The sequence below is a fragment of the Muntiacus reevesi genome, chromosome X (assembly GCF_963930625.1).
Source record: "Muntiacus reevesi chromosome X, mMunRee1.1, whole genome shotgun sequence".
Lineage (NCBI taxonomy): Eukaryota > Metazoa > Chordata > Mammalia > Artiodactyla > Cervidae > Muntiacus > Muntiacus reevesi.
In genome coordinates, this window is record NC_089271.1 from 16,772,280 (window position 1) to 16,796,774 (window position 24,495).

A 24,495-nucleotide genomic window follows, 5' to 3' on the forward strand; every position below is an offset into this window, starting at 1 on the left:
GTTTATATAGTCCCCAGTGAGACGAACACTGAGAGGCACCAAGAGACTGTGTACAATCCAAGGATGCCCAGCTCCCAGCAGCAATGTGGGGATTTGACTTTTTGACTGACTGACCCCAGAGCGCCTGGTGGAGAAAGAGCCAGGGGCACAGGATGCAGTCAAGCCAGATTTTATGCCTTAAGACAACTGCTGCCTCCATCTCCCAATTTTGTCAAAGGCTCACCATGTGGTCAGGGTCTCTCAGGTGGCAGGGTCCACAATAAAACAGATACTCTGAATAAGAGCTTTGCAGTTTCCAAAGCACTAACCATGATTCTTCTGAATTGGAATGGATGCTTGGAGAAAGTGGAGCAGGCCATGACCTCCTGGCTTTAGCTGGGGTGCTAAGGGCCACCAGGCCTATTGCAGGCCATGCCTAGAGCACTGTCAGTGTAGCCCCGAGCTCTTTGCCCACTGTAGGCCTGTCTGGCATTCGCCCCTCCAGGCGTGACTGGTTCTGAAGTTGGCTGGAAGGTATCCGTGTTGCCTCTTTGCAAGCATGCTTTGGATCATCCTAGGCTGCAGTAGGCTTTTAATCCCTATATGCTAAACCAAGAATTCTCTTCCCCGGCAGTAGTTGGCTTCATACCTGCTGTCCAAATTTTATGTAATCCAAGAAAACATGAGGCTGTGTTCTGAGAGAAGTTTGTAAAGGAAACACAGTATTTGTCCAAATCTAGGTAAACATGGAGTCTTGAAACCCAGTCTTTAGTCCTGACCTAATGTGGGAGAATTTATGAAATTCACAAGCCTTTTGTGCCTCGGTTTCCTCAACTGTAAAATCTTGGTGCTGAGAAGGGTCATCTAAGCAAGCAGATGTACAGTGATAAAGTGTGTTCTTTACTAATGTCTGAGGGGTGTGCTACTTGAGCAGAAGTTGGGTTTAAATCTCTGCCACCTTCCTCCATCTTTCCAATACACCGGAGTCTTACCAGATGTCACACCCACAGAGGACAGTCACTTATTCCAGAGAGGACTCACAGCCAATCCTACTGGCCTCATGTATTCCCACTGCTGTTTGCAGTCTTTACCCTGCCCCCCACCCCATGTTCCCCTGACCACCACCTCCCAGCTCCCTTCCTCCCGAGGATGACTCACTACATTTCTTGCTTGCTTGCTCCATTGTGCTGTTTTTAGGTTCAGAAAAAGAAATGTGTCAAATTTAAAACTCAGCATAGCACAGCTATTTAAAGTTCAGAGCATGAAGCCTTTAGAGCCTGGAAGGCCTTGGCCCCCAATTTTTCTCGTGCTTTCTAAGGCCCGACCTGAAAGGCAGCTGGGCACTTGCAGATGGTGGAGACGAGGTTTGATGTCCCCTGGGGTGCAGACTGGGAGAATCTTCTGCCAGGGTGGGGAGAGCAGCAGACTGCAAGCCTCAGGGAGAGCCCCAGGGACAAGGTCCAGCCTGATTCCCTTGGTGGCCCCTTGCTGCAGGACTCGCAGCCTTGGCACAGGAAACGTGGCAGTGATGGATGATGGTTGGGTGCACATGTGCACACTTGCTCAAAAATGGTCTAAGGGCCATACAGGGTTTTAAGCCTGAGGGGAGGCTTGAGGAAGGGGGCAAGAATAGTTTCCCTCTGTTCAGTCATTTGTTTACCTTCATTTTCCAGCTCCAGGATGAGCCTGTGTGCTTCCCAAGAGGAGTGGAAGGAAGCGCAACTGTCCTGGGCACTTGCCTCCTTCCTCTCACCTTCCCCATCCCAGTCTCTTCAAACCTGCTGTAAAATGAAACCCTTCTCCCCTCTGCCCTCACATGTCCCTTCTCTGGAAAGGCAGGCATTCCTCTGTCCCAGCCCCCCAGTGACTTGGGGCCAAAGTCCAGGTTCCAACACTCCACAGTGCCGTTCTGCACCCTCTGGCCCCCTTCCTAGTCCAGAAACGTGGTGGGTGTCCTGCCTCAAGACCTTTGCAACTGGCTGTTCCTGACCTGGCACATTTTTTTCCCTCAGTAGAATGTTCCGGCCCTCATTTCCTCCACGTCGCTGATCAAACTGTACCTTATCAGAGGTCTTCTCTGCTCATCCATAGGACAGTCCCCATTGCCCCCAGGCCTCCCTGCCCTCTTTGCTTCAATCTGGTCCAGCCTCTTGTCATCCTGACACATTATGCATGTTTGCTCATTGGTTTATTGTCTGGGCCAGGACAGGAAGGAGGACTCTCCACCCCCCTGGCCGAGCTCCATGGAGACAGAGAGATGGGCTTGGTCTCGAGCCATCCCCTAATCCCCGTGATCCCGCCAGGGTTTGGCCAGCTGTAGGCCAAGGTCCAGTACTGGTCGGTAGATGACATCCGTACACCCTTGACAAGCTCTTGCCCCGTCACCCAGGACATTTCCCTGACGGTTATCTTACTCATCCTTGACCTGTGCAGGGAGGGAGGCCCGTGACACCCAGGGGAGCATTCAGGGCTGCCCTCTCGTCGTCCTCTGGCGTCATCTTTGAGAAAACAGGGTAGTCCTGGTGAAGGGTGGCGAGTGTGTTCTGCAGAGTCTCCTCCGGTGCCATGCTGAGTGAACCTTTGCTCTGCACTCTGATTTGACCCCTCTCCCTGTTGACCTGCTTGTTTTGTCTCTTGCTTTTAACTAGGCTATGCCAGAGCCTGCCAAGCACAGCGCCGGCCACATAAATGTGGGCTGACAACACAGAAGCATGGGGTGGGTGTGTGTGTGATCACTGCAGCCCATGTCAGCTCGCTGCTTTGGCGGTGAAAAGCCCAGAATCCTTTCTGGAGACTCAGGCTCCAGTGCTCTGTGCGCCACCAAAGCCGGCTGGGCCGTTTTCACTCCAGATGGAGCTCTGTGGTTAATAAGGGAGAGAGCACTGGGCAGCAGCTGGTGCTGAGGGAGGGAGAGGAGTGCCAGAGGCCGACTCACCTCCATGCCTTAGCTTCCTGGAGCCCAGGAGACAGTGGCTTAGACGCTTGCAAGAACTGGGGGGTGGCTGCTCAGTGACAGCTGGGGGAATTTATGCACACTGTCAGGATACAGGCTTACACTTCGAATCAGTTCCAACTCTTTATTTTTAAATCCCCCAGCTGGTTGAAGACTTAGAAGGAAAGATGAGACAATTATTTGCATCTTGTCCCAGGCAGGCTGTCACTCAAGAGTCCAGGAAAAGGCAGGCGTGCCAGGAGCTTTGCCACACTCCTTGGAAGCTGAGTGACAGCAGGTGGTCTGCTGGGCAGTCCAGGTAGCAGCAGCGACCCTGCCTGTGACTCAGTAACATTTCTACTAGAGAGAACCTGGGACTGGCCCAGCTTGAGTGAAGAGCGGGGCGGTGGGCTGCCTGCTGTGCACACCCTCTTCACTCCTGCCGCCCAAGCCTCAAAAAAGGCACCCCCTGGGGGAGCACCTGTCCTTCTCTGGACAGAGGCATACGAGCCAAGGGTCCTGGCTGTAGTGGACACTTAGTTTTAGATGCTTAACATGTGAACCCCTTTCCTGGGTCTGGGGGTAGTTCTCCCCATTATGAAGCCAGCTCCACCAACCTCCCACTGCAGCTAATGGAACACACCTGCCGGATTCTGAGTTGACCAGTAGCGACGGTGTGAAATCTAGTCTGGAGACCAGTGGCAGCCTCAATATTTAGTTTCTGAAAGAGCGGAGGTGGTGGTTCTAGTGACGGCGGTTGACTTTGGGGGCATCTGGCGTGTAAGTCACAGGGTGTGAGCACGGGAAGGACTGGGGAGTCGCCAAGTCTGGTGATCATGTGACTTAGCCCATATCCTTTAAGACACGTTTCCTACCCAGCTAGAGTTGCTGTCTAATTTCAACTAAAAACTCTGACAAAGTGGTGAGTGGTGACACAGAGACCATGAGAGAACAAAGCCAGTGACTAAGAATTCTCCTTGGCAAGTGTGCCCTCTTGGGTTTGTAGCTGGAAAGATCTTCCAAAAAGGAAAAAAGGAAGGTGTAACCATTGCCCCATGCCCAGTTTAGATGGAGCTTGGGGCTGTGCCCTTTGTGAAGCCTGTCTCGCTAGCCACCAGCTGTAGGCATCTGGCAGCCACCCTGCTGAGAGGTGGTCCTGTCCTGGAGCATGGGAGACTTGACAATGTGCCTCCTTAGGTCTTCTCAAACACAACTGGCTTCTTTTCATCCTTGCTGCACCAGTCCAGTGATAACCACCCCCAGTAAGTGCCTTCTTGAGCAATTTGTTTTTCATAATAGTTGACATACTACAACAAGGCAGAGAGGTGAATCATGACTTTAGAGTTCATTGGTCCAATGATTCCCGTCCTTCTAAGAAGGCATTTTTGCCAAAATTGCACATATGCTCCTTAAAAACATATACAGTTGTTTTCTGATGGAATTTTCCCATCTCTCAAACCATCAAACCCTGTGTGCATTTGGTTTGAAAATAGTCTTTCTTGCAGTTTCAGGTGGTCGTGTTCCTTAGAAGTGTCTTGGTAACTTGAGGATATGGTTTTTCCTAAACAGCTTTGAGGGAACAAGGGGACCCCAGGCTCTAAGGTGGTGGCAGTGTGGCTATACCGTCCCCTCACCAGCAGAGCTATCAGTGTCCAAGTCCGGGAGAACAGAAGGCATTGTGGGAACATGCAAAGTGCAGAAGTGTACAGAACAGATGGCAGGGGCTTCAAAAGCGTAAGAATCACCTTGAAAGATAATGGCACTGAGGGAGGGGGCAGGAGGCTTTTGTACCTTTTGACAAGGAAGCAGGGGAGACAAAAGTGATTTGCCAGACTTGCGTGTAAGTCAATAGAACTGAGATGCTCTGCCATAATTTACATCAAGGCAGGGCCGGCTGCCCGTCTTCTTGTCCAGAAATAAGTGGTATCAATCAACTGACAACTGTTTCTCTTGCCTCCTGATCTTTTTTGTACATAAGGAGCATTTACATCCTCTATCCAGGCAGTCATTGTGTAATGGTCTCTCCTTCCATTCCCCACACCTCAGAAGAGTTGCCGATGGCTCTGACTGACCTCCAGACCAATATGGCCTGGGAGTCACCAGCTTGACTGTAGAGCCTCGCAGCTCCCCCGGCCCAGCCACTGGGCATATCTGGCTTCAGGGAAGCAGCTGCCACTCCCTCCCACTGAGCCCCGCCCTAGTCTGTGGGCCTCTTGCCCGGCTGCCAGATGGGCAGACTGAGGCCCACAGAGGCTAAACAATGGCCCACGTCACGGGGCTGCCGGTGGTGCTGGCTGGGGAGGCTAGTCCATCTGACTCAGAGATGGAGCCTTCCATGTTACTGGGGTCCCCTGGGTCAGGGCCAGAGCAAGCAGCAGGTGGGCAGCCAGCTGCTTTTCGACTGATGATGTGACAAGAAATGTTTGTCACAGAACCTACTAAACCCCAGCCGTGGCAAAGGTCTAAGCTTGGCCTCTCTGCTCTGAGGAGGGAGAGAGGAAAGAGTACCCCTGCCCCACTGCAACCACTGCCACTGAGTGTTGAGAATAAGCCCCCCAGGCACCCAGGCTCCTGGTGTGGGAACCTGTCCACTGAGGCCAGGATGGTAGCAGGACGGGCCTCTCCCATCCCCCTCCAACATCTGTTCCCTTTCTTGGTGGCGTGGGCCTCAGCTGCTTGTGAAAGGGATCAAGTCTCAGAAGCCTGTTCTTTGAAGCTGACAGCTTGATGCCTGTGGAAATGCAGTACTATTTCAGGATTTCATTTGAAAGAGGTTTCAAAAGAGTGAATCGGAGGCTTGGTTGAATTGCTTATTATGGCTCTTCTCCCGGCCGCGTCTCGGTTGGTGAGCCCAAATACAGCATCTGCGGCTTTGCACGTCATCCACAGGCAGGTGATGGTTCTAAATTAGCACCTGGCTCATTCTGGAAGGCTGTAACTCTTCCCGAGCCTATGCCTGAGAGGTGACCGGGCCTTTAGCAGCTTGTACCTTTACATTCTCCGTGTTTGAAATGATCCACCAGGGAGCTTATCTGGTCAATGACATGAGTCTTGTTTATGTTAAGCATGTGCTTAGTCGCTCAGTCATGTCTGACTCTTTGCAACCTGGACTGTACCCTGCCAGGCTCCTCTGTCCATGGGCTTCTCCAGGCCAGAATACTGGAGTGGGTTGCCATGCCCTCCTCCAGGGGATCTTCCAGGGATTGAAACCAAGTCTGCCGTGTTGCAGGCGGATTCTTTACAGACTGAGCCACCAGGGAAGCATGTGTTAAAGACACCAAAAATAAAGGCTATGAGATGTGGGGCCTGTGACCTCCCATCCATGGACCCTTTGAGACAAAAGGGAGCAAACAGGCTTCCAAGGAAAGAGGTGGCAGAGAGAGGAAGGCTCTGGGCACCACTGCAGCTCAGGGGGGCATGGCCCCACCTACCCACACTGTCTGTGGGATCTGCTGCACCAACGGCAGGCCTCTGGGTGGTACCACCTTCCTGTCTCGCACCTTATCCTCCCCTGTCCCGCTGCCCCCACCCTGAGCGCTGAGTCATGTCTCCTGTATTTTTGTATTTCCATACCTGACACAGCTTCCCACATGTGCCGATGAATGACGGAAGGAACCACCTAGTAAGCTGTGGAGAAAGGTTTCACATACTTGCTTCTTGGCGCTCACGGTCTTCAGACACCTGAGGGCCGCACGGTGAAAGTGCTGCTGGGAGAAAGGCCTGAGCCCAGCCTGGCTCTGCTGCAGGGGGAACACTGTTTCTGAGCACATCTTGCATTTCTGTGGCATTGGATACTGCAGACTCACGACATGGCTCCCCCAGAACACGGGGTCGTGCTGCTCCCTGCTGGCCATCACCCCATGTGGGAGGGTGGAGGTGGGGGCACAGGCCTGTGCACACAGACTCCCTGCCTACACCAGCCCCCAAACAACAGTTGGCCCAGCTATAAGAAGAGTTGGCTCTTCCTCTGCCTTTTTTTCTTCTTGGTTAGATTGAAAGATGTGGGATTTTTCACAAGGCAGGAGAAACCCCTAATTCATGGGTGGCCAAGATAAAATCTTTGAAGACCATGAGCCAAAGTGAAATGGGAGCAGTTTTCTAAATCTGGGTGAGAGAACTGTCACACGAAGATAGCCATGCCCATAGGACAAGATGCTGAGAAAGCCAGCCAGGCACAAGAAAACCAGGCCCCACAGAAAGAGCTGTTCTATTCAGTAAACAATTTGACCCACAGACAGACCATACCCTGTTAAGATGTTCCCTTTGTTAAAGTTTTCAGCTGCTGGAAGGATCTTTCCATGTTGAAGATGTGTCACTAGCTCATGGAACCTGTTCGGGAACTCCGCGAGAGCTGATTTAAGCTGCCTTTTCACTTCACTCTGCACTCAACAGAGACCCACTTCTAATCTGTCCTCAGACTCCAGGAGACCAGATGCTATGACAAAAGTTTCAGTGAGATGAGTGTAGACGATGACCCCCCCAGTGCTCCTCAGGGGAACACAGAAGTCAGCGGCCCTTTCTGGGGTTTGGATGTCTACTGCTTTCAAGTGTGTCACTATCATCCCCTCCCTGCTAGGGATTCTGATGGGCAAGACTTTGGGGAAAGCACAAGGGATCTTGGGGAACACAAGGAAGTGCCCACGAGAAAGAGACAGACTGAGCACCGAGGCCCTACTGCATCTGGCAACCTGAATTGGGCAGCAGTTCCTGCAAATGAGAAGCCACCGCCTTCGTTAGGTAGGTCATCGTCCCATAAGCCCCACTTGGAGCACTGTCGTAAAAGAAGTGGCAGATGCCCGTGGCTTGGTCTTTCTCCAGCGTGTCCGTGGCTCCAGTCGACACCTGCAGCAGGAAAAAAAGGCAGAGGCAATGTGTGAGCAGAGCCAGCGCTCCCAGCCGAACGTGGGCAGTGCAACACTGATTCTAGGATGAGAGGATGGCTTCTCCTAGCTGGACTTTGGTTTACACGGGGCCAGACATGTGTTGGCTCTAAAACCTATACTGAAGGGGGCCTGTCCGTCTCCAAAGGTCAAGATTTCCCAGTGGCCACAAAGCATTTTCAAACCAAATGGTTGACATTTTTCACCATCTGTGAGGACATTTTTTGTTTAAGAACCACCTCTCCTACTGACACAGGATCTCCAGCTTCGAGAGAGCTGAATGGCAGCCAACTCAGTTATACTGCCTCTGGGCACGCCCACCTGGTCCTGTAGGAACAGCTGGTTGGCCATGTGCACGATCTGGTCCACGTGGATGATGCCCCCGATGCTGTTCATCTCTGTGTCTGAGAGCAGTGTCAGCACCATGATGGCTTCCACCAGCAGCTGGCGGTACTCGGGTTGTGGCACTCGGTTCAGCACTGACTCAACGTGGACAGCAAACTTGATCTCCTGTGGGGTCATCTGCCAAGGGACCAGCAGAGATGGGTCAGGAGTGAGCAGAGGACAAACAGCCCTGTCACCCACGCCACCCACAGTACCCGCTGACTCAGAGGGCTTCCTTGCTGGCCACTTGGCTAATCCTGCTCACAGGAATCCTCTGAAGCAGGAGGCTGAGAGCCAGCCAGCCAGCCCTGTCCTACCATTAGTCACCCATCCCGATGAACTGTGACCTCTAGCAACATGATCATGTCTTGTTTTTTTTCTTTCTTCACTATTCTTTGTGGCATATAGCATGGTGTCTTCAGTAGGGTAAAAATTAAAACATCAATTTTTAAAAGAATGAACAGGGGTAAAGAAACCAGGGAAGATGACTGTTATCAGAGGAGGCTGCTACGGGTCCAGGGAACTCTTCCCTTACCAGAGTTTTCAGGAGCAATCTAGAGATCTGGAGAGTCCAGATATGCTGTTTCTGGGGGGAAGGAAGAAAGGTGATGCTAATGTGGGAAAAAACTGTAAAACTTGAGGGTTAAGTGTTGAGAAAGATGCACACGTGCTATGTTGCTTCAGGCGTGTCTCTGCAACCCCATGGACTGTGACCCCCCCCGGGTTCCTCTGTCCATGGGGTTCTCCAGGCAGGAATACTGGAGTGGATTGCTATTTCCTCCTTCAGGGTATCTTCCTGACCCAGGGATTGAACCTGTGTCTCTCACATTGCCAGGCAGGTACTTTACCACTCGCATCACCTGGGAAGCCCTGAGACAGGGCTTGCAAATGGCCTGTATGTATGTAATGCCCTTGAAAGAAGGGTGAGTGGAAAGAGTTCAAGAAATCTAGCACTTGGTGAAAACTCATGGCATGTATGTTTTTCCCATCATACCTCTTGCGTGGTCGAGGACGGGAGCACGTAACCGTCGATGGACAGACCATGGCACTGGAGGCAGAACACACATTGCACATGTCAGAACCTGATTAAAAAGTGTGCATACACACTCACATTGTGCTGCCCTGGAAGCCAGCGCGAGGAGTGGAACACGCCAGACTGTGAGAGTTATTTTTAGAGAGCTTGTTCTCACTGCCCACAGGCTGTTTTCGATGGAACAGTTCTAAGGAGCCGGCAGGCGTTGTTCAGATCTCACACGAACAACGCCCCAGGGACCTGCTGGGTTGTCCTCTGTGGGAGCTCCGAGTTTCACTCAGCAGCCCAGTCCTGGCGACTGAGAGACCCCCTTTGGTGCCAGAGCAAGGGAGATGTTCATGGTTCCTGCTGGCAGAGTGATCCTTCTATGCCTTCGCAGGCATCTATTTTTGAGGTTTCTATAATAAGCACCAATCACAAAAGACTAGAGCACATGCACAGACACGCACACGCACACTCGTGTATATAAATAACAAGTGCTGGCTCTGTACAAAGTGCCGCTTTTTCATAATAAAAGCAGCTTGGTATCAGGCCAGCGGGAGCCCGGATGGAAGCATGCGAGGCCCCAGGAAGAGTGGGAAGGTCTTCTAGGAACCACTGGAGGCCTCTGCTCCCATGTGGGCCCCAAAGTCACCTAAGAGGACAGGGCGCCCTCAGGCCTCCTGTGCCCAAGCTTTGACGGAGACCTCACAGGGAGCAGAATGCAGAAGACTGGGGAGGGGGTGTTGTGCACCCTCTTTGGGGTGACTTTTCTCTCCTGGCCTCTCCTACTGTGAAATAAGCTAACAAAAATAACTGAGGAAAAAAAATCAGTCCTGCCTGTGTGGTTCTTGGTTTGCATAGAAGCTTCTGATGGAGGCCAACAGTCCCTCTGGCAGGACACTGGCACACTCCAGGGCTGAGGAGGGAGAAAGTAGCTGCAGGGATCAAGGTGCGTGGCTGTTGCAGGTCGGCCGGGTTACAGCATTTTATCCTGAGCCTTCCTGGCCTTCTTTGCCTCTTGCCTACCTTTAGACTTTGCTATGTTCAGAAAATGGGTCAGGGGTGGTGCCACACAAGCTGGGCCGCCACTTTATCTAACTGGTTCGGTTTCCAGCCAGCATTTCTCAACCAGGGGCACTTGGCCCCTGAGGGGACACTTGTCAGCGCCTGGGGACATCTGGGTGGTCACACTAGGTGGTGGGGGGTGATGCAGCTCAGCAGCCAGGCTCACCTTCTGAAGGATCTTCCACACCTTCTGGTAGAATCCCACGGGGACCCTGTTGATGGCGCCGTCCAGCCTTCTCCTGCGCAGCCACTGGCCCTGCCGTTCCCCCCAGCCCATGTGCTGCCCGCCCGAGTCTGATGACGATGTGCCCGTGGGTGACGACGGGGTGCTGGACCTCTGCAAGACAGAAGGGCGTGGCTTTCAGAAGCCTCAGGAGGGCTGCCCGGGGACTAGTCAGAAACACCAGCTGGCTTTACCGGTTTGGTGACCCAGCTTCTTTCCTGCACTCCTCCAGCCGTCAGGAGGGGGTTCACCGGCAGAGGCCCCAAGCCCAGCAGAGAGGCCCAGCAGGTCAGGGGGTGAACTCTGGGGGGCTAGGAACCCCAACTCCACACAAGCAGCGGAGCACAGGCAGGCACCCTGAGTGCAGACGTGGGCAGCCCTGCAGCCCAGGGAGAACAAGGCCATGGGGACTGCATTCCTCCTGCGGAGCCTGGAGTGTGGTGGTCACCGCGCTGCAGGGCCGGGGCCACCGGAATACAACACCCAGCGCTGGGTGAGGCTCTGAGCCCCAGGAGGAAGGCCTCCGACCATGGTGTGTTCACCTTCCTCTTCAGTGACTTTCTATTCTGTTCTCAGCATGGGGCTTTCTCCTCATTTGGGGCGATGACTGCCTCAGAGCTGGGGTACCATCTCCTCCTCACCTCCTCCCGGAGACTGTATTTATTCTGGCCTCTGCGAGGGAAGCGCTGGGGCAGGGCCAGCAGTTCGGCTTCTGCCTTGGGAGCCACAGGCCCACCCACAACTGCGGAGGCTGCGGGAGAGGCTCCAGGGGCCTGAGATCCGAATGGGGCCCCCTGGGTGCAGCCTCCCTGTGGCCAAGCGCACGTCCACTCTGCCAGCAGCCTCCCAGTCGGGGATGGAATAACCTTCATCCTTACACATGACCTGAGTTCCGGACTATCTGGCAGTTTTCCTTTCTCGGTGTGCAACCTCAAATTTAAACCTCCACAGGGCTGGAGGCTTCTCAGAGCACACGTTTTGACTTAATCGGATCTTATTTTGAAAAGGCTGTTAGGCTGGGTTATTCCACTGGGCTCATTACTGCCATTTAAATACGGCAATAATTAGAGACAAATAAAAGTACTTACAGCCATACTCATCAGTGACTCAGCTGGTTTTCTCCCTCTAGTTTTGGGAGGAAGATTCAGACTTGCCTGTGCAATTAGAACATTTCCTCCAGCTCATCTGGGGCCTCCAGGCAAGTGGGGCCACAGCATTTACAAAGTGCCCATCAGCTCATGTGGGCAGTGGTTCACCCCCGTGGCTCAATAGAAAGATGCATAACCACTGTCCCGAAGGTTCCAGAAGCATCTGGGGATCAGTGAGAAGAGTGTTGCTCACTCACAGCACACCGAGGAGCCTAAGCAGAGAACTCAAGATGGAAAAACAAAGCTCTCAGTTCCACAATTCTGCTTGCTCTCTAGCCTCTCCTCTGTCATGGTGACAGTCCCATGCTAACACTTAAACCTGTTCACAGCTTGGGGAGGGAGGGAGGGAGGGAGGTGGGGGAAACAAGAGAAGGGCAAGGAGAGGATGCGGACACCACAAATGAGGAGGAGGCAAGGACGCATGGTTTACCGCAGACTTGGAGGAGTGTGCGCTGCTGGACGCGGCCTGGCTCACAGATATGAGCTACAAAACAGAGAGAGTCCACTCAGTCATGTGCACTGACACCAGAGGATGCATGCAGAGAGAAGGAGCATAGAACAGCCTCGAAAACAGCCGAGGAAGCAAGACATGGAGGATGCAGGCGGCGGAAGTTCTCAGTCACCCCCGAGGCAGACGGCCCACGGTGCAGGGGCAGAGCTCCGCTTTCTCTGAGTGTGGAGCTTCCCCGTGTCTAGTCAATGTGGAGGCGGCTTGTCAAGTTAGGATACAACTTATTTTCCAAAGTCACAGCCTCAAGATGCTAATCTTTTATGTTAATTTTGGAAAGAGAATAATGTATTTCCTTGATGTAAGTGGCCAAATACAATAGTTATATTGGCTAACTGAACCTAAACCCATGCAAGAGAAACAGTGATCATTCTGTCCCTATAACAAGCAACGACAGCATTAAACAGACGGAAGGAAGCCCCCAGATTCAGCTCCAGTCAACTACCATCAGGATGTGGGCAACCAGAGGGACGGTGCCACCGAGTGGCTGGCACAGGAAGACGTTTGAAAAGTCTGTTCCTTACTTGGAAAGAGCATAGATTCCAATGAGAGGGCACATGTGTTTTTCCCTGGGACTGAACAGGGAATCTGCACGTCAGTAGAGACTCTGTGCTCTCTCAGTCACAGAAACAGGAAATTGTTAGGAATGGTTCTCCAGTATTTTTTCTATTGCTATAATCAGTGACCACAATCTACTTGTCCCTATTCAGTTCTGTTTTTTGAACAGATACTCCTGCAGAGGCAGAACCCATCTCCATCCATCTGTTTCACAAAGTATCCTATGAAACCCAAGAGTTTGATAAATGGATTTTTTTCCTCAAGGCATGGGGCAAGGTCACTTCTCTTGCTTTCAAGTCCAGCGCTCGGCCTGTCCCAAGGGATGCCTGTCACAGCCTGTGGAGTCGCCTCCACCCAAGCCTGTTCGATGGGCAGAACTGTTCTCTGTGGCTTGAGACTCTGTACTCACAGCCTCACTTCCAACATTCAAGCCAGAAAGAACATGAAGCACAGTAAAGGAGGAAAGAAGACAGATGTTTCACCTGTTCATCAGCACTAAACCGCCTAGTCATCTGAAAGCAAAAATACATCAGAAAATAAAAACCAGTTTCAAATCAAGGCTGCCTTACTACTTGTATCACCCTCTAGAACATCCAAGGAAATATTGGTCCACCTGCAGGGTGTAACCATTAGTGCCTCATGGGCTCAATCTACTGAGGCCACATTTGAAATGGAGAAAATCCCAGTGCATTTCTCACTGCAGGTCACAATCAGCAGGAAACTATTTCCTACTGTAGATCACTGTCAAGTCCTAGCATAGTACCCAACTCATTAGGACTGAAAGGCTGTTGACTTGCAGTCCTGTGGGATCAGTCGAGAAGGAATTTATTATGAATTAAAGGTGAGCACCAAAAAGACACACCTATGGACGGTGGAAAATAAGGATATCACGTGCATTCCAGTCTATTTCTACACTCTTTCATTTCACTGTTGCACTTGAAGGACACATTGGATGGAGAGAGGATTCAGTGACCTTTTGCAATGGCTGCGGTCCTCTTGAAAGACTGGTTCTTGGCAACAGGCAAACATGGGGCAGGCTATTTTCCAGAATGCTCACCTAACATGGTTAATGCTAAAGATAAGTGCGTGTGGGTGCACATGAGTAGCTCTGGGATGTCTGAGCACAGGAGGGATCTCTCATCCTTTACCAAGCGGGCTGTGGTCTGCATGCCCGGGGCTTCTATCATGTTCTCAGTTGAGCCCAGACAGGAAGATCACTTCTTTCCTGGCACCGAGAGCTCTTCTTACCTGTTTCATCTCACTCCTCAGCCTGTTGATGCCACTTCTCTCGGTTTTGGTGACTCCAGTGTGGCCCACCTCGTGGATGGAGACAGCAGGGCTGGGTGTGGAGGAATGAATGGGCCGCACTGCAAGGGAAACACACAAGGGGTCTGTAGAAATTATATCGCGTCCGCCCTCAGAGGGACACGTGCATGTGCTCGTTTTTCTCTCTCTCCCCCCACTCAGCTGTGCACTCCCATTTCCAGGATGTGGAGCAGGGCCTGCGATACAGCATGGGCTCAGTATGCATTTGAGTGAATGGGTGACATAGTGAACATGACTTAAGCAGCATGCAGGAAACACTGAGTGACCAGAAAGCCCTTCAATGATTTGAGTATGTTTTTTAAAATAACTTTTTACGTCTCCAAATGTACCCCTTCCTTGTTGAAACCTGAGCCCATGCAATAAAACTCCAGCCTTGGGGCAAGAAAGGGAAGAACAAGCCAACCAAAGGTGAAGACACAGCAGCGGCCATCCCAGAAGGGGCAGGGGGGCTCCACCCTGCTGCAGTGGCCTGTCCGTGGCCTTGCCACACTCACTGATGCTCCACGCTGTGTGCACAGTGATCATTCTAAAGGGTGCACGGGGGACCATGTCACTGCCCACTCGGACACCTTTCAGGCTTAGCCCAGTCTTCAGGATAAAGCCTCCCATGGGCACATGAAGCCCCACCGAGTGGAACCTACCCGCCCCTCGCAGCTGTCCCCTCCAAGGCAGTCCCTCAGTGCTGGGTGTTGCACTGGGGGCTCCCTCCCATCCCAGAGGAGTGGAGACAAATAAGGAGCCCAAGGACAGCAGAGAGGGAGGACCCACGAAGAGTAGTCAGAGTGGGAGGAGGGACACGGTGAGAGTGGAAAACAGAAGCCAAAGGGGCCTGTTTGTACTGGGCATTAGCTGAAAACATTAATCTCAGACACCTCAGGATTTAATAAAAATTGAGTTTTCTTATTTATAAAAATTGAATAGTTACAGGTAGGGCCACTTAAACTGAACAATTATAAAGGACAATTAACAAATGTTATATGCAAAAAGACAGGACCTCTTCTGGCCTTGCTTGCAATTTGACATATGTATGGTTTCAGACGACATTACTCTGTTCCTAGTTTCATAAGCTTCTATAGCTTTATATCTAGTAGCAATTTTTCAGTAATTATCTGTGTCAAACCACGTATACTATTTTGATGAGCAGAACACATTAAATATTTATCTTATATATTTACATTTCAAGGATTGTGCATTTGAAACGACTGAAAATTACTTTTGGAAAAGGATCCTGAGCGTTCCTCCTTCAGGAAAGGAGAAAAACCACCAAAACACATCTGATTGCACGATGCTGACTTTGTTTGCCTGCTGGCACCCACTCTAAAGAAAAAGATCTGAAGTACCCAATGTCCTTATTAAATAAAAAGAATGACAGCCCACACTGCATTTCTTTGGCTTGATGAAATAAATTCACCAATGTGTCTGCAAATCAGTTCACTTTATTGTGAGGAGGATAAATGATAATTGCCTCAATTATAATTAGGGAGCATTTGAGAACAGAATTCCATGAGGACTTGGGCGATTGTACTTCCTAACACTGGAGACAGGGTTCCGGTACAGAGAAAAAGGGAGAGAGCAAGATGAGGATGAAGCAAACTCAGCAAGGTGTTGTGAGGCTGCAGAGTGCTGTTCTCCGGGCCTACAAAGAGTAACGGGGGTCTGGTTGAGAACTCATCCACACTAAAGGTGGAGCACTCGGGTGCTGCAAAGATAGCCCTCACGTGCGGACCCCCTGGTCACCTCACCCCTTTCTAAGCCCCGTGCACAAGAGGGAGGCCAGGGTGCGGAGGGGTGTACCATGTCCACGTGCTCCCATGGCTCTCCCCAGCAGCTCGAGAGAGGGTCACAGAGCCTTCCAAGTTGCAACCTTAAACCTAGGACTCTTGTCAATGTCAGTGAAGGAGGAACCTTACACCCAAACTATATGTCTCGAATCAATGATTACTGATGTTGTTTGTATAGAAGCAGTTCCAGGCAGCACTGGATAAGTCAGTCAAACCCTCAGTGACCCCCTCTCCACAGAGGAAAGAAAGCTGAAAGGCAGGGGTTAGCAAACTTCAGAGGCGACCCACTGTCTGTCTCCGCACAGTCTATGAGGTAAGAATGACTTTGTACATTGTTGGGGGAAAAAAAAACAAACGAATAGTATCTTTGTTGTTTAGTTGCAAAGTTGTGTCCAACTCTTTATGACCCCATGACTGTAGCCCAGCAGGCTCCTGTGTCCGTGGGATTTCCCAGGCAAGAATACTGGAATGGGTTACCATTTCCTTCTCTAGAATAGTATCTTAGGATACATGCAATGATATGAAATTCAAGTTTTGCTGTCCAGGATTGTTTTTTGGCACTCGGCTTCTCTTTGCTGACATGTGGTCTGTGTCTATGTTCAGGTTGTGACAGTCAAGCTGAGGCCTGTGACCAAATGGAGCCTGACTGGTTCCCTCTGGCCTTTCACAGGCAGTGTTTGCTGACCTCTGGTCTAGAGGAGGACAGAGCTTAGAAAGGAAACTCGGGTGGAGGGAGAGGTGGGAAAGAGGCACTTAAGGAGTTGGGGGGCAGTGTTGAAGTGGAGTTTATAATGACCTATGCCCAGCATTTGGTTGTGTTTGTCTGGCATTTGAAAACATGGTCAGATAGCAAAAAAATAGTTGGGGAGTTGAGAGAGATGCTGTCAAATGGAGGCAGAAAGCCCAGGATGGCTGAGGAAGGCATGGAAGGAAGGAAGAAGATAACTACTCTAACTGCAGGGCTGGTGGGCACTGCCTAAGTTCTCTGATGTCAGGAGGTAAGGACTCAGAGTCTGTCCTAGAAGACAGGGAGGGCCCAATGTTAATAAAAACCCTCCTTAAAGGAAGCACAGAGATTGTAGCTACTACTTTGTGACCAGACGGGAGCCCAGGTATGAAGGTAGGTGCACTGCTTCCCCAGTGATGCATCTCCAGCAGCTGCTCATCCCGGGAGGTCCTAAACCAAGTGCTGCTTCTCTCTCTCTTTGTTTTAGCAGTTGGTTCCCACAAATGGTGGCAGAGCTATGTGCACAGGGTCAGGGGTGAGGGGCACAGTCAGTGGGGCCTATGCAGCCTCCAGTGGGGCGGAGATGGCCACATGTGGGATCAGGGAGGAGTAGCAGCCTGAACAAACCAGCCCTGAGAAGAGGGGAGCAGCCTGGTGGGAAGGGGAGGCTGGAGCTTGGAGAAGGGAGAGGATGCTGCTACGGAGAGCTGACAAGGGCCAGATGGGGAAAGGCCTCGAGTGACAGGACCACGGGGGACAGCCAGCTCTCTAGTGCTGTGGGGGCTGGCCTGGAGGGATGGAGGCAAGGTCAGTTCTTGGTGAGAGAGAGAGGGGAGCAGAACCAGGCTCCGGTGAAGAGTGAGCACGGAAGGAGGCTGCACTGCAACAGGATGACAGGTAGGTACACTTTGGAATATGTTAAACCCACAACGTTTTTGAAACAGCCTTTTCAAAAGTTCTCTGAAAATTGGCAGTTCAAGCAGGTCAGGAAGAAAGGAAAGCAAAATGATTTTGTTTCTGGTGGAATTGCCTATGGCAACACGTGGGGCAGTGCACTGAGGCCTCTTCCTGCAGCCATCACAGCTATGCATCTTATAGATGAAAAACAAACCAAGACTAGAGGGAAATGAGCATTCGATCAGGCTCACTGTGCACTAAGCTTGTGTTCATGGTATTGTAAATGTAGTAAAGGTGCATCTAATACTTTTTAGTAATTTCAAAGGATCATGAAACGATCCTGGTTCCTTTTGAGAAAGGGCTTCCTGTAGCAACAGATGTTCTACAGTCCATCTATTATGTAAAATAAAGGGAATTTAGTACAGAGTTCTAATTCAGTGGTCTGTGAAGGCATCCAGACACCCTGGTAAGTGTGGAACTGAGGTTCACAAGGCCCTGTCACCAGCTAGCTCTGTGACCTTGGACAAGGGAGAGCTGTCTTAGCTAGACACATCCTTCCTAAGGGGGAATCGCACAGTTCCAAGTCTTCCCTTGTTGCTGCTGTGGTCTACTGACTGCACCCCACAAGTTCAGTCTTAGGAGAAATGTGTTCTCATTTCTCCCAGGGGTTGTACTGGTTGGTGATGATTTTTCTCCTTGTTCTAGTTCATCTTCCTTATTTGTGGTGGGAGTGATCTGGCTGCGTTAGGTTTCTCTGCTGTGCCCCCACACCAACAGGAGTAAAGGAGATGCCCGTGGACATCAGGCAATATGGTAATTCTCATGCAATTGTGAGATTCATTTGTATTTGCATAGGCAGGGATGTGTTAGAGTTAGGTATAGGAGGAAGGAAGTGGAGGTTGGTGGGGGTGAAGATTAATGAGAAAGGAAAGGAAACAAAGAAAGACTAACTTACTGCTTCTTTCAACACCAAATTCTTTGCCACTTAAGATGTGGTGCAGGAGATTTTTCATATCAAAAGGGCTGAGGTTCATCAAACTTTCAGAAGCTTCTTCTCCTGAAAACAAACATGTTAAGTTTTCCCAGATACAAGACTGGTGGCAGGAAAAGGGAGAGTTGGGTGAACTCAAGCAGTGTGAGCCGCCCTTGAGAATCTCACCTGAACAGTTCAGGCTACGCGCCAACTCCGTGGCCATCACCTGAATGATCAGTCCAATTCGGAGCCGGAGCATCTCCACGAAGAGGCTGGGCTGTGCCCTGACGTACATCGCCAGGTACACCACGATCTCCTGACACAGACACATGATGAGACGGGGTTTCAGAGACTGAGTGGTGGCGGACACGCCCCTGCTGCCCAGAGACGGCCCACTGACCTGTGTGAGCACAGCAATGCTGATGTCCTGCCCGCTGGCTTCATAGATGAGCTTCGTGAGTTCCTCGGGGGGAAGAGGCCTAGGAAACAGCAGCAGCACAGAAACACCATGGATGACGCCTATGAGCACCTCTAGCCCTCCGTGGAAGAGCCTCATTTTCCAGGTGGCAGGGCTCAAGCGACAGGATCTCTTAAAAGACTTTTCCTGAATGGTAGATGGTGCTGAGGTGTCCTCCCCATCCCGAACCTGAGTCCCCCCACAAGCTGAAGACTTACGCAGAGATGGTCTTCTCCCGGGGTTCTGGGGGCAGGCCCACTGTGAGCTGCTTCTGGTGTGACAGCAGGTCCGTGCACGCCTGCATGGTCAGGGAGAGGGTGAGGGGGAGAAAGATCAGCAAAGCTGGTGGGGAAGGGTCGCTGCCAATAAATTTTCCTTTATAAATTTGACCTATGCTGCCATTTATTTGAAAATTCATATACCTACTCCAGGCTGAGAAACCCAGGCTGAGTTGGGTCCCTGTGGTCTTTGTGTTCCCAGAATGTGGCCCCAGGCCTGGCTCTGCAGGGCCTAGCCGTGAGTCCTGAGTCTTAAAACACCGATGTTAAGACTTAATGACCATATTATAGTCCTAAATTGCCAGTTTCCGCATTATTCACATATAATAAATACTATAATAATGACCTTGAGTGTTATAGAAAGCAGTTCTGGAATTAGCAGGGCCTCAGGGTTAAAATATCCCTGATGACTGTACTACAGATGTGCAGAAATAAGATCGTTCTGGTTAGGAGGGTATTGGACCACAGAGCATTTTCATTTTATTTCTTGGTAAATCCTTTTCTGCAGCTAAGAAGCAACAAAACTAATCAGTCTGAATTTCAACTGCTCTGTCCACCTTCCAAGAGCTGTGGGAGATCAGGAGACAAATACCCGTTCCATCTGTGTATTAAATACCGTGTTTCCTTTACAAATACAAGGTGCTTGCCTCCAGCTCTCCTAATAGGAAGAGAGCATGGGGCTAGGAAGGATAGACAGCCAGCCCGCACACACGCAGTGGCTCTGACCTCAGCCAGGACCTCCACTTTCTTCCGGAGGAGGCCGGAGATGTAGCGGATCAGACCCCACTCCTGGTTCAAGCCGGCCTTCCCATAGAGCTCGCTGAGGAGGTTGTGAACAGTGACCCCGTGCTGTCCAGAGAGATTCGTGTCCCAGCTGGGACCCCTGTCAAGATATGGAAAACCCTCCAAGTGTGGCCCAGAACATTGAGAAGCCAAATTCTCTCGCAGTGGCGCTCACCTGGCAGGGAAGGGAATGCACCAGTGGGCATCGTGCCAAGTGCTTGGGCCCTCCCACGGCCTGTGAGCCTCACTTGGGCCACGGGACCGTGTTGTCTTCTGTCCATTTGAAACAGAAGCCTGACATCAGGAAACGGTGAGATCCTGGCTTCAGCCAGTCTTCTCATTTCAGCAGGCACAGAAGGGGATGGAGTCTGGTACTCTGGGTGAGTACAACCAGCAGCTGCAGCTGGCTGCCAGGCCAAAGCCATGGAGAAGAGAGAAAGCTGGACCTCGCCAAGATCCTGCACTTACTTTATTACATACAGAATGTATAGAATGTCTGCTTGGTCCTGTAGGTTCGAACAGTCTTTCAATTGCTCAACCAGCTTCTCACAGTCCACGTCGCCACGGTCATCTCTGGGAAACTGGAAGTCATCTTCAGGGGCCTGTCCATACAAAAGACAAAAAGCAGGGCTCGGGGGCTGGGCATGCACTTACAGAAGATGAGAAAGTGACATACCAACCCGGTCTTGGCACTGCTGCTGTGCCATTCTCCAGGTTTTCGTGGGATCTTCGGTGGCTTTTTTTTTTCCTGACCAGTGAATCACTATGTCAGTCGTTGTCTACAGGAGACTGAACAGGTTAAAATCTATGTAAATTTTATTTGTATGAAGGTCAAAAATGGGCAAAACCAACCCTGGTGTTAGAAGTTACCTGTGGAGGGAGAGGCCAGGTGGGGCACCAAAGGCGCTTGTCCCTCACATGGGTCTGTTGGCTTGGTGATAATTCACTTAGCGCTATGCTTATATTTTATATACTTTTTATACGTTAAACTTCAAAAGAATATTCTTTGAAGGCAAAACACAAAATGTGAGTTTTAAACACCATAAAATTGTGGTTAAAATAGTCTCCAAAAGATGCCGAATCTTTCTGATAAAAGCAGAGGAGATTTGGAATAAAGTAACAAATTATGGGAACTAGTGGGGAATATTCTGAGAGTTTCTTCTCCAGAGGAATCTTTTTCCGGTTTCCTGCCCTGCTCTGAAAGCAACCCAGCCTTGGCTGGTGGTCCCAGAGAGGCCAGGATTGGTAGCAAGTTGCAGTGTTTTCTTTGGGTGGCACAGATTCTGGTGAGTGGCAGAATGTCAGGAGCCTTCTCCATGCCAACATATAAAGGTCTGGGTCAAATTCAATGTACAGACAGACATAAACCACAATCCAGACACCAAAGTGGGTGCACATGAAAACCCAGCTTCTAACCCTACAAGTCCTACATATCAAGAAATATGGTCTTTCTTTTGAGGTAAACCATTTAACAAGAGCTCCTGGGACTACACCAGCACAAAAGAACATTATACTTCTTGAAAAAGTGATCCCAAATACTTTACCTTTTTTAGGAATGGCTGAGGAGAATCAACGAGATTTAGCGATTTACGGTGGGCACTTAGAACTTTAGTTGGCAAAGCCATGGGAACAACTAGAGAAAAAAAGAATAAAGAGCTCCTCTGAGCAGGAGAAAGGATAAAAAAAAAATTTTTCAAGAGCCAAGGTGGCTACTCCTTATTCAATACAAACCAAATAAGGAATGATTACTTACTTAAATTTCAAAAAGCTAGATTTCATGTAGCTAGGTCATGTGCTAAATGTGGAAACAAGCAATGAACAGGACAGAGATCTTGGCTTAAGAAATATATTTTCAGAAGAAATATATTTTCACTTTTCTCTCTTAGAATTCAGGGGAAACTACATAGCAAGTAGGACTGGAAGGGGCCTTAGAAATAAATGATCAACTCTGACTTCTTTTTCTTTCAGATGGGGAAACTGAAGCCCAGAGACAGTAGACCATTTGTCCAAGGTCCTGTCCACTATTGTGTGTCCCTTTGCCACTGCAGGGTGTTAGTGCTTCTGTTTTATAACCACCTTTTTTTACTTTGAGGGGAGCCCACACCACACAGCCTGTGGGATCTTGGTTCCCTGACCAGGGACTGAATCCAGGCCCTGGCAGGGAAAGCACTGAGTCCTAACCCCTAGACTACTAGGGAAATCCTCTTTTAACCACCTTTAGATGTTATCAATGAGGGGCTTCCCTGGTGGCTCAGACATTAAAGAATCTACCTACAGTGCAATGGCTCAGACGGTAAAGAATCTGCCTGCACTGTAGAAGACCCAGTTTCAAGCCCTGGGTTGGGAAGATTCCCAGGAGGAAGAAATGGCAACCCACTCCACTATTCTTGCCTGAGAAATCCCATGGACAGAGGAGCCTGGTGGGCTACAGTACGTGAGATCGCAAAAGTCAGACACTACTTAGTGACTAAACAACAATGAGATGTTATTATCAATATTTAGTTATTAAGCTGTCTTTTTCTGCCAGGTTATATTGCATCATCTAGAGAAAATGAGTTTTCAAGGTAAAGATGTGGTATATTTAAAAGGCATTTATAAACCTCCAGGTTATACTAGTGAATTAAACGTAAGTTTTAATTTTACTTTCTCTTAAACCCCCAATAACAGTACAAAAATAATTTTAAAAAAAAGGCAAATCCTAAAAACTAGGGAAGCTGAGCAGAAGACAATAACAGAGTTGGAAAGCTAATGGATAAAAGACAATTGGTTTAGTAGACCCAAGGCAACCAAACCCCAAGATTACAGTGGGGAAAACAAGCACCAGTCAAATTTCTACCAGAGACTCCTCAGAAGTCTAAGGAGCTTGCTGCACCATGGACCTCTAGCACCTGGGGGTCCAGAGAGGGTATCCAAAAGAAGGAAGACAGAGAAGAAGCTGTGTGAGAAGCAGTGAGCTCCCTAGATGCCTTCTGCAACTCCACATACCATGGCAACAGCCTTGCTCACTGATAGAAGACTAAAGGGTCTCTCTGAAGAGGGTATAAAGGGGGTGGTATGTGCGTCTCTGGAGGGGGTGCTGACCCACGTGTCTGAAGGGATGGCTAAATGCCTTGGGGGAATATGTGACTGTATAGGTAATCAGACCTTTACCGGTTAAAAAGGACATTGCGAAGGAAGATTGTAGAACATCTCTGGGAAATCTGCCCTGCCTACACCCATAAACAACAGGCCCCACTCACAGGCTTGGAGGTTCTCATGCATGAGCAGATAACCAAGGGACACCCAGCACTGGAGGAAAGACTAATGTGAAAGACAGAGACCAAAAGCAACAGGAAACATTGACTTGGGGGAAATGGGAGACCATTTAGGGAGAAGAAAATGTAAAAACAAAACAAAAAATCTCTGCCATTAACTTTATTAGAGTCATAAAAATTGTATTGCATGCATGAGACAAGAAGAGATACAATTCAGAAAACAAAGATTTAAACCGTGACAGCAAAATAGGAAAAAGTCAATTGAGCAGGTGGAACAAAAAGTTCAAACAATTGTCCTCAGAACCGAGCAAAAGACAGAGAAATGAAAGACAGGAGAGAAATGATAAAAGACTTCTCCGGGAGGTCAATATTAGAATCACAACGTACCAGAGAGACAGGATAGAGAAAATGTAAGGAAGGAAATGAATCAAAAAATTATCAGAACAACCGTACAGGACTGAAAAACACACATTTCCAGATAGACAAGATCCACTGGGCAGCCAACACAGCAGATGAAAATACACCCAGAACAAGGAACACCATTGAAATTTCAGAATCTGAGAGTAAAGAAAAACCTAAAAACTTTGAAAGAGAGGAACAGTTTACATTTAAAGGATCAAAAATCAGAATGGGTTTAGATTTATCAACAGCAACCCTGACAGCAAGAGGATAGTGAAGGGAGGCTTTCAAAATTATCAAAGAAAATTTATTTCAATCTAGAATTCTATGCCCAGCCAAACTCTCATATGGATAGGGAAAATCTGTAGCTAAGAGAACACACTTGTCATAGCAAACACCCTCTTCCAACAACACAAGAGGTAACTCTACACATGACATCACCAGATGGTCTATAGCAAAATCAGATTGATTATATTCTTTGCAGTGAAGATGGAGAAGCTCTATAGTCAGTAAAAACAAGACCAAGAGCTGACTGTGGATCAGATCATAAGCTCCTTATTGCAAAATTCAGACTTAAAGTGAAGAAAGTAAGGAAAACCACTAGACCATTCAGGTATGACCTAAATCAAATCCCTGATGATTATACACAGAAAGTGACAGATTCAAGGGGTAGATCTGATAGACTGCCTGAAGAACTATCAACGGAGGTTTGTAACACTGTACAAGGGGCAGTGATCAAAACCATACTCATGAAAAAGAAATGCAACAAGGCAAAATGGTTGTCTGAGAAGGTCTTAGAAATAGCTCAGAAAAGAAGAGACATGAAAGGCAAAGGAGAAGAGGAAAGATATACCCATCTGAATGCAGAGTTCCAAAGAATAGCAAGGAGAGATAAGAAAGCCTTCTTAAGTGAACAGTGGAAACAAAT

At 49.6% G+C, this 24,495-nt stretch overlaps 1 protein-coding gene across 4 annotated transcripts in view; it reads right to left on the bottom strand.

Moving 5' to 3' along the window:
* Nucleotides 1-2,847: 2,847 nt before the first annotated feature.
* PHKA2 (phosphorylase kinase regulatory subunit alpha 2) overlaps nucleotides 2,848-24,495 on the bottom strand; it is a 97,653-nt gene continuing 76,005 nt past the window's right edge. For 2 of the 4 annotated variants that reach the window (XM_065915363.1, XM_065915360.1), the window contains 14 exons: nucleotides 21,459-21,547; nucleotides 20,383-20,516; nucleotides 19,858-20,014; nucleotides 19,072-19,151; nucleotides 18,797-18,875; nucleotides 18,583-18,712; nucleotides 18,379-18,480; nucleotides 13,941-14,059; nucleotides 13,175-13,204; nucleotides 12,057-12,110; nucleotides 10,422-10,592; nucleotides 9,170-9,223; nucleotides 8,113-8,313; nucleotides 2,848-7,753 (listed from right to left, as the gene is read on the bottom strand). In XM_065915363.1, coding sequence (XP_065771435.1) covers nucleotides 7,583-7,753; nucleotides 8,113-8,313; nucleotides 9,170-9,223; nucleotides 10,422-10,592; nucleotides 12,057-12,110; nucleotides 13,175-13,204; nucleotides 13,941-14,059; nucleotides 18,379-18,480; nucleotides 18,583-18,712; nucleotides 18,797-18,875; nucleotides 19,072-19,151; nucleotides 19,858-20,014; nucleotides 20,383-20,516; nucleotides 21,459-21,547 — 1,571 coding nt within the window. In that variant the 3' untranslated portion in view covers nucleotides 2,848-7,582. The remainder of the gene's footprint in view (nucleotides 7,754-8,112; nucleotides 8,314-9,169; nucleotides 9,224-10,421; nucleotides 10,593-12,056; nucleotides 12,111-13,174; nucleotides 13,205-13,940; nucleotides 14,060-18,378; nucleotides 18,481-18,582; nucleotides 18,713-18,796; nucleotides 18,876-19,071; nucleotides 19,152-19,857; nucleotides 20,015-20,382; nucleotides 20,517-21,458; nucleotides 21,548-24,495) is intronic. The other 2 variants (XM_065915361.1, XM_065915362.1) reach the window with 2 other exon arrangements.